Here is a 10,021-nt window from a genome sequence, read left to right on the forward strand (position 1 = left end):
AGAATTGTGTAGGTGTTTTCCCTATTTGGCCGTCTCAAAGAGAAGAAGTAAATATAGTGTATGTAAAAAAAAGCATTTCTACAGTGGTGTAATTCATCATGTCAGACTCCATTAACCAGATATTATATTTGTATTGTCATTCCATTCTGCAGGTCAGCTGTCTGGGCATTGAAGAATCTGTGGATAATGACCCCAGTAAATTTGCACTGACGTCACGAGGTACAGATCGCAGCGTAGTACGTTACATACTGCAAGCCTCTACCCCCGAAATCAGAACGGCCTGGGTCCGAGACATTGGGCAGATACTGGATAGCCAGCGCAACTTTCTTAATGGTGAGTAACTGCCATGCTGTAAATGCACTTTGTGTTGTATGTCCATTGTGAGATGGGATGGAATCATGGCGCCATATTCGTCTGTCAGCATTTTACGCCTCATTCGCCTGTTTCAGAGGCAAAAACTTTCCGTGCGCGTCCTCGCTTTTCGCCTAATTCAATTCCAAAATAGGCAAAAATGGAAAGCAGCGAATGCGGAACAGGCGGAAAGTACTGAATAGATTGGGGGAATCAGTCTGTTCCCCAAATTAAGATGCACTGACACTGGAATCATTACAGATGTGTACTATTAGCCCTAATAAAGGTACTTTGTGTCATTAATTTGTGTTAAAAGCTTTCTATCTGCTTATTTATAAAAGGGCTGAAAAATGGTTTAAAACAGTATTTTTTTGGGGGGGAATAAACAGTCCTGTAAAATTTGGGGTAGTTGAAAATGGGTGCTAGCATATTTTTTTTGTCTCTAAAGTGATCTTTAAAAAACCTCTCTCATACATGCACCCGCAATCCCAAAAACATTTGGCCCCTCCTTAAGGCACCCCAAGAACCCTATTTCGCTAGTTTTTATACCTGTCCCCCCACTATTTACTTTTTTTCCCCAAAAATGACATGTCATTTTTGGGGTGTTCTGAGGTAATTTTTTTTATTTTGGGGGGCTGATTTGTCCTTTGGGGGGCTGTCCCATGGGTTCTGAGTCATTTCCCCACGTTTGCACCCCAAAATAAAGATTTACTACTTTTTTTCACCTGCAATTCAATGGAGATACTTTTCCGCCTATTACAATGCATTGAGTTTCCGCTTAGGCAAAATCGTCCTGGAATTGAATTTGGAGATACTGTGAAAACATGTGAAAAATCAAATCGCCGAAAACTTTTCTCCGAACGGCTCTTTTCGCCTCTAATTGAATCCGGTCCAATGTTGGACTCAATTCGATATTTACACAAATTCAAAGGGTTTTTAACCATTTGCCCACTGGCGTAAATGGCCTGTCCCTTGATAGGTGTCTTGTGTTAGCACTAGTACCAGATGCAGTGACGTGTGGTAGAAGGTCCTCCAATGTCTGTGAAAGGAAATGCTTAGTGCTGGTCAAAGAAGTGACCCATCAAATGAATCAGTAAATAATAATTAAATAAATAAATTGTTAAAATAAATACATGGCTCCAAATTTAGTTTTCATGTCATTTTGTTGTGTAGCTTGTGTTACCTATGAGGTTTTATAAGTCAGGTCAATCTTGTCTAATTTAAATATGCAATTGATAGTTCAGAATATAGTTCTGTAAATAATTAAGATTTGTATTTGTCAGAATGTTTTGCATTTCAGATTTAGCGCAAATTGACTGCACTGTAGCGGTTTTAACCTTCCAGACCTGCGCCATGTATCTTGCTGTCTGTGGATTGCATCGTGGGGCCTTCATAAATTATATTTCTGTGTCCAAGTTTACTGGAGTTTCCTGAAACTTGGTTAGAATTGTCAACTAACTCTTATATAGAATAAAATATAATCTAAATCCAATAACCGTCAATAAACAGCGATAACCAGATAACCATATAGATTGTAAATAACATTAGTGTGGACTTTCATTAGTCATCTGTGCAATTTATCTCTAAATATCCCCTGATATGTCTCCACTTCCAGCACTTCAGTCACCTATTGAGTACCAACGAAGAGAAAGTAAGTCCAATAGTCTTGGCCGAACCAGTAACAGCAGCATGATGGAGACGACCCGTGGAGGTCTCCGGCCTCATTCTTCTGCCTCTATGGATAGAAATAGAGTCCCCAACCTGAAGTCCTACAATTCTTCCCTGCCATCCCTTTATTTGCCCAGCAACCCTCGAGAAAGTCGCTTTGGAAACAAGGTAAGCCCAGTCTTTTTCTGTATCCAGAAGATACATTCTATGATATTAAGGGCCTGATTCTGAGTCTACGCTGCAGCGTATGTGTCTGCATCCTTTGCCGCTCTTGCATCATGCTAATGCCATTACAAGCCCTTCCCTGGTGTACAGCCATTCATTCGAATGTGCAAGGACTGAGACCCCCACTTTAAGCACCATAAGGCGCAGAAATAGTGCTTGGTGTGTGACGCTACCATCGGTTGCAGAATTGGCCACCAATGTAAGCGATTGTGCTAAGTCCGCAACCACTTCTGCGACACGCCCATGACACTCCCTTAACAAGCCGCTAAGACAGACCTTCTCAATAGATTTCTGAGTCTGAGCGTCTCATTCGATACTGCAACCTTGTACGCATGCGCTGTGCAACTTCTTCGCGACTTTAACGCACGTGCAGTTGAAAACTATCCAACATTTGTGTGAATATCGTCATTGCATCTGACTTAGAATCAACCTCTAAGTTTTTTCCCTTTACTGTGTGGTCTGCATTTAATTGCATATAAAAGGATTTAGGGGCCCATTTATCAATGATCACATTTGCAATGCTATCTGGGCACGATATTAGCGCCCATGATCACATTGCAGTATGCAATCATACTAGCTTAATGTATATAAAAGCACCCGCAGAGACAGTGGCTCCGAATACATCTAGGGGATACTACAATTATCTCCCAAAAAATGCTGCAAATAGTTCATGATAAATGGGCCCCTTAATAATCCTGTAATTCTTCTTATGTTTTACAGGTTCATCCCCCTCGAAAAAGTTCCCACTCAGATGTCCTACCCCCAGCAGTCCTTACTCCAGCACACATCAATCTTGATTTGAATCATTATCCAGAGTCCTCCACATCTTCTGTCTCCAATGGAACCACACAAAGTGACCCTACCAGCCGGGTAAAGAGCAAACAATAATACATATTCTGGATCTCATTTAAGAAGCGCACTGGATGTGCAGCGCAAAATGACTTGATTGTACACACAGATGGTCATCCGAATACATATCAAGGTGTACCCCTACTCTTCACTTTTGGGAAACACCAACGCAAAATAGAAGTGCAAATAGGTTTGCAGGGAGGAGAAAAAATGTAAAGAAGCAATGTGCATAATTCTACATGTTCTACTTTATCACCACCCCTTATCACTGAATTAAACTTTGCAGCAGCTATTATATAACATCTACATTTTACTTATATCAGTAGCCTGCTGTAATAGGCTAGGGGGCATATCCAATTAGCCGCGAGTTTTTTGCAGCAAAAATTACAGCCGCCTTAGCGACCATCTTTCATTAACGTAGGTATGAGCGCACCCGATTCCCGCTCTACCCAATTGCAAAAGACATGGTCGCTGTCACTTTTCCCACAAAAACCCATGGAAAATGTAAAAAAAAATGTTGGGGAAAAGCCTGTGTCCTAAAAATTAAAACACATATTGGAAAACAGAATAGATGTTTATTACTGGTCCAGAGAAAAATATTTTGTGCTTTTAAAGTTCTGCAAATTGCTGATGTGATTTAGTTGTTGTTTTATTTTTTTTTATATTATAAAGAGCTAACTTTTTTAGTTTAAATGCAAATGATTAAAACGAAAAAATGTAAAATAAAAAAAAAGGAAAAAAAATCTGTTTTGGCTAATTTGAAGCCAGTTTAATTTTAAAAACTAAAACGCAAAACATTATGCAATAACAATAATTTTTTTTCGTTTAAATAAATACTTTAAATATGTGGAGCTTAAAAATCTAAAAGGTTGATATTTGGGTAATTTAAGGCCATTTTTTTTCACCCCAATAATGACATGTAAGTATTGGATTAATTAAGCTAATTGGAAACTTCTAATTGCCTAATTAGTCATTAGCGGTTTGTCCAAAGGGGTTCTGAAACAAGTCCTGACATTTTCAACTAAAAATAGGGATTTTCCTTGACTTTGCACCTGCTCTCAGGCTGCGAGAAATAAACCATGTTAATTCCTAAGGAAATTTCCTTGGCTGAAATTCTCGCGCACAATTGAAAAGCAAAAAACCTTGCGCCTGCAGGACAACCCCGGCGCAAGATTTTTGACAAATTTGCGGCCAGTTCAATATGCCCGTAAATTATTTAAATATAGTGTCTTAATGTAGTAGGAGCATTGTTGGCAAATAGCACCACATAGACTTCTAGGTAAGTTCTAAAGAAGGGAATGATGGTCTTTCTGTGGGGGAAGAGGGTGGGGTTGCAGGTTGTAGGGTGATGTAGTGCTCTGCTTTTGCACCTCTCCAAAAGCACAGGGAACTAGCAGGGCCGCCATCAGGGGGGGACTGCCGGTACTGGAGTCCCGGGCCCGAACACTTGGGGGGCCTGCCCGGCACCTGCTAGTGCCTGTTCACCCGCTACTACCCCCTGCAATGACAGGCCCAGTGGCAGTATGCTGCAGGCATGCAGCCGCCCGCAAAAGTGCCCACCGCTATCCCGCCGGCCGGGCCCCCTGCTGCACAATACAGCGAGTAAATGACTCGATGTGAGTCACTTCTCACCCAGCTGCGCCGCCTCCCGCAATGGTCGGTGTGGCCACTACCCTGCCTTCAATAAGGGATGGGGGCCCTGTCTATTTTGTCAGTCCCGGGCCCCATAATTTCTGATGGCAGTCCTGGGAACTAGTGCACCTGCTCAGTACTTAGCAAGGATCATCTTCACTCTACACAACCCTTCCTAATGGCCAGTTTCTACTCTGTAAGGCTGGGTACACACCTGCACGGTATTGGGCCGATTTAGCCAAATCTGAGCGACAAATCGGACATATCATGCAGTGTGTATGCCCGATTTACGCGCTCCTGTGGACGCTTGCGATATCGTGTGACACAGCCAATCATATGATATTGCAGGTGGCGCCATACATATTGTTGAAGGACGGAACAAGTGATCATTCCCTCGTTTATTAAATCATATAGTGTGTACCGGCAATTATGTGATGTCCAATGTGAAGGCAAACCGCCCTGAACATCGGCACGATTGCCTGTCATTCAGGGGTACCCACCCTAAATGCTGCCATCTTGTATGGCAAATCCATGCACTTGGAAATCTAGGTAAACTCTTTGTTTTTCTATCTAGTAAACCTAGAGTGTCGTCGTGTACAGTATACAATATTTCCTGAAAATGTGTTGCTGATATGGTGATGAATCTTTGAACTTCTTCTATTACACATGTACAGTACATTATAACTATATTATTTTCCTGATCCAATTAAAAGTTTGAAATAATGTCTTCTTTCACCTTTCTTGGTGTCTTGTTTATGAACTTCTGCATATTTCTTTGTGATGCTGATTGTTGTTCAGTTTATTGTTGATTTTTTTGGTTCATCTACATAAAATATTAGACTATTGCAGTGCAGGATACTATAGAGGTGTATATTTATTGTATGGTTATGGCCACCAACAAAATTGACATTGAAAATAATTATAACAAGTATAAACATATACTGTATAGAAAGTGTATAGAAAAAAAAGAGGAGGAATGGATTACAGCAAAATGGATTATTTAATTAACAATAATAATTATAATGAATCTACCTTAACAGGTAACTCACTTAGGGCTCTATTTATTAACATTATTTTGACTAAAATAAAGTGAAAAAGGGTGTTTTCACACCCTTTTCACATTATTTTAGTATCACCTATAGTTATTACAGGGCAATTGGAATAGAATTCGTAAAATTCTACTCCAACCCCTAAGTATCACTTATTTTTAGTAATCAGGTCGCATTTCCCATAATTGTAATGGGAAATGTGATCTGGCCAAAATTACTAAAAATAAATTGTGAAAAATATACCTAGGGAGGCCCTGTGATAATAACGCCACCTGGAGGTGGCGTTACCCAAGGTCTCCAAAAAAAAATTGTCAAAAATTTTTTTTACTTACCTGACTCCAGGGACCGGTGATCGGGCCTCCGGTGATGTCTCCCCTCCGGTCAGCTGGTCTCCCATAGTGCACTGCGGCCCGGTTATCAGTTGATCGAGTTCCAGTGCAGTATGGGATTTCACCTGACCGGACGCATGGAGGACATCACCGGAGGCCCAGATCATGCAGGTAAGTGCTATTAAGGGAGGGGGGGTCGCAGTAGCAGGGGGCGCATGCGCGGGCACTTTGTCTCAGTATTTTTTGTGAAAATACCGTGACTAGTGTGCGGATGGGATTCGCAGGGACAGAGCTTTCTCGCAAGCTCTGTCCCTGCAAGGGATTTGTAGTAAATCCCTGTGATATTGCCTGAATTCGCAGTGCGAATTCAGTCGATAATATCACACTACAATCTGCATTTAATATGCGGATTGTAGTAATAGAGCCCTTAGAAATAGTAAAGTTAACCAAGGCACTATCACAATATGAAGTCATTTGTAAAAAGCAAACAGTTATTCCAGTCCTGTATGGAAGATGCATAAAACACTAGTAGAATTTCTGAGTAGCTGTACCTGGCAAATAAAGTCTGCTAACAGATCATATATATCATACCACTATAGTAATCCAAAAGTTTTTAAGACATGACCCAACTATAAAAATAACAATAGGTTTGACACAGAGATACACACTAGGAGAAGAAGGAAGAGTAAAGAAGGTGGGGTGGGGATAGGGGTATAATTAAACAACATCAATTTTCAGGTTGTTTGTAAATTGATTGGTAATGTCATCAAATATGGACTTTAAGATTCTCAAAATCGACATTGTTAATTGTGTCTAAAGGTACCTAAACACTTGGCGATGTGCTCATGATCCGACATTGTGTCTGATTTCCCCTTGAACTCTCCCCAGCAGCTCCCCGGCAGTCGTGGGCACGATTTGGTGTTAAAAACTGTCCAATGTGACACATGATCTATCGTGCCTCCTAACTATTCCAGTGCATCGTGACTGAGATTGTCAGATCTGCCCTACAACACGGCAGATCTGAAGATGCGATGTACGACCTGCAGGGACGCGCATCGGCATCGTGATCGTGAGTGGAAACTCACGATTTGGGCATATTTTACACGATTTGTCGTCACAATGCGTTGGAATCGGGCAAATCGTGTAAAATGTCGCTAAGTGTGTAGGCACCTTTATTCTCCATATTGTCATATGTGTTTAACCATGTAGACATTCTATTTCAAGTAGCCCTAAGGTTACAAAGAGCAGTTATATATATAAATATAGCAATTGAAGACTTTGATATAAAGCATACCCATCACCAGTGCACACAGTGAAGGCTGCCATTTAGGTCTGAAGCCATAATTTAAAAAAAAGCATTTTATATTACTGTATATATATTATTAGACTGACACCACCAGCAGACAAAAATATTGGACAAGTACAAGGGGCAGCAAACACCCTTTATCAAGTGATTTCCCCACACTGCTTACATGGTTGCTATTTGCAGATAGTTGCTACACCAATATACACATTATCAATTCAGCAGAAACTGGTGACATGTACAAAGTCTGCAGCGCCTAGTTAATTAACAAGGCCGGATCCTTATTCATATAGAGCCATGTCACAGAATTGTTGTGTGTGGGTGATACGTACACTTTAGATCTGGGTTGTTTTTTTCAAGTGTGACGGGCAACATCATTTCTATGGCTCAGTTTGTTGTGTTCTCACACATGGGCTACAGAACACACCTATGTACAATGCGCAATGTCTGGAAATTATGTGTTTCAGTACATTTAATCCAACCACTCGGCTATCTTAGATTAAGTTATCCATTCACCAAATAGTCTTACATAGAGATTGAGAAGCATTTAGGATATAGATTTTTCATGTAAAGAATGATAGTGTCATATATAAAGTGTTGACTTTATATCCTTGCCACTGATATGCATGCCGTGCACCCTAGCTTTACCTAGTGAGCATTTTATTCATTTAATGTGTTTGTCTCCCCCAGAAACTAAGTACCTTGTCGAGGGAGCTCCCGGGGTATACTTCTCCCTCTGATGAAGTAAGTGTACCTGCTCCACGGCTGGCCAAGTTGGACGAGGATGAACTGTGAACATTATCCCAGCATACAGGAGTGCCTTGTGTAAGCATTCCCTGGGTTTTCTGGATGCAGCTGTAGTCGGAGACCAGTGGAGAGAAAACTTATGCTCCTGTGTTTGTAACAGGGTAAACCAGTGAGATGGGAACTCACCTCTTTGCCTATTCCATACCCAACACAGTCTGCAGTTTGATGTCTGCTCTCTGAAGAACAAAGTTTGTAGGATGGCTTTCTTATATATGTCCAACCAACTCCCAGAACTGCCTGGGTGACCTTTCATTCTTTGTTTACTATGTGCTCAAACTTATGAAGACTCATTCTAGACTTGACTTAAGAGAGACTGAAGGAACCAAACGGAAGACCGGTGTATGCCACTGGGTGGTAATGGGTACAAATAATTGTAACAAATGTTTTTTCCCATGCCTAAGGGAAGACATATTACCATTACACCCATTACTGAATTCAGCAGGGAGCAAGATCCAATTCTCTACTACTTACTTGACAATCATAAAAACTGAGCAGAGTGCTATAAATGTGACCATCACAAGCTGAGGGCTCACTGTGCATCACCTCAGTGAGACATTCTTATTGGAATTTACTAAACAGCAGTAAGTTGTACCATCCACTCCGAAACTACCCAGGTGTGCTCTCTACGCCAGATACATTGTTCAGTAAACTCCATGGAAAACTTGTTTCTTATCTACCTACCCTACCCATTGTATTACTCCCTTCACCATAAAGTCTACAGTTCAGCAACAATACAGAGGCAATGTACCTGTTCAGTTCTGTGTAACGTTCACCTATTTGACTTTAAATGTACTAGCACATACACACTTTGGATGTCTTTTATGAGGCTCATGCAACCTGTGGCTTCCTTGTTTCTTTGTGAGACTTATGGCCGGTACACACTAGACGATGTTAGCAACGGGAATCAGCATCGGCAAGTGAGTACACACTTGCCGATGCCAGGAGCGACTGCGCGACAGCGGGGACCATGCTGCATTCGGCAGCATGGTCCCCGCCAACGATATCGCTCCTCGGACCTGCACAGAGGTCTGACGGGCAATGTCGCTGACAATGTCGTCAATGACATAGGGGGTACACACTGCCCGATGTGGACGATATGTCATCCGATACGCCAGATCAGACAACATATCGTCTAGTGGGTGGTTCTAATTGGTTCTAAGGGGTATATTTACTAAAGTGCGGGTTTTTAGAAGTGGAGATGTTGCCCATAGCAACCAATCAGATTCTGAACATTTATCTAGCACCTTATAGAAGATAATAGCTAAAATCTGATTGGTTGCTATGGGCAATATCACCACTTCTAAAAACCCGTACTTTAGTAAATATACCCCTTAGAATCAATTAGAACCAGAACCATAGAAGCAAACTTTTTTATATGATTGAGTTGCTCACCCCATCCTCCTCCACCCACTCATCGTATGACTGTAAATATGGCATTATAAAAATATTTAATGGCTGTGAGAACACAGTTATTGGGAAATCTCAAGCAGCGACAGAGCTGGTTGTTATTTCCAGAGCCATATACCCAGCATGCACTGCCAGTCACATCTACAATCTCTGCCTGCCTGTCAATAATAAAAGCTCAGTACTTACATTTAAGACTAAGTGGTAGCTATTACAGTACATTGCCCCTGTCATCTTGCTGAACCATTGTAAGGTGATTTTCAAATCAAATATTTGCACACAACCTGTAGTGTTATGACCAAAAATTGTATATGAATATTGTTGTTATATAGATGATCAACCATGTTCTTAATTTAAATGGCCACTTTCTTCTTATAGCCAGTTCTAACTGTATAAAAAAGTTT

At 41.1% G+C, this 10,021-nt stretch overlaps 1 protein-coding gene across 2 annotated transcripts in view; it reads left to right on the forward strand.

The window, feature by feature from the left end:
* The window catches only part of ARHGEF25 (Rho guanine nucleotide exchange factor 25), a 383,409-nt gene extending 374,019 nt beyond the window's left edge, over positions 1-9,390 (forward strand). For both annotated transcript variants that reach the window (XM_088466128.1, XM_088466134.1), the window contains 4 exons: positions 153-333; positions 1,967-2,187; positions 2,965-3,114; positions 8,097-9,390. In XM_088466128.1, coding sequence (XP_088322254.1) covers positions 153-333; positions 1,967-2,187; positions 2,965-3,114; positions 8,097-8,201 — 657 coding nt within the window. In that variant the 3' untranslated portion in view covers positions 8,202-9,390. The remainder of the gene's footprint in view (positions 1-152; positions 334-1,966; positions 2,188-2,964; positions 3,115-8,096) is intronic.
* Positions 9,391-10,021: the final 631 nt, after the last annotated feature.

Source organism: Taudactylus pleione, unplaced genomic scaffold, assembly GCF_031769625.1.
Source record: "Taudactylus pleione unplaced genomic scaffold, aTauple2 ptg000065l, whole genome shotgun sequence".
In the NCBI taxonomy this organism is placed as follows: Eukaryota; Metazoa; Chordata; class Amphibia; order Anura; family Myobatrachidae; genus Taudactylus; species Taudactylus pleione.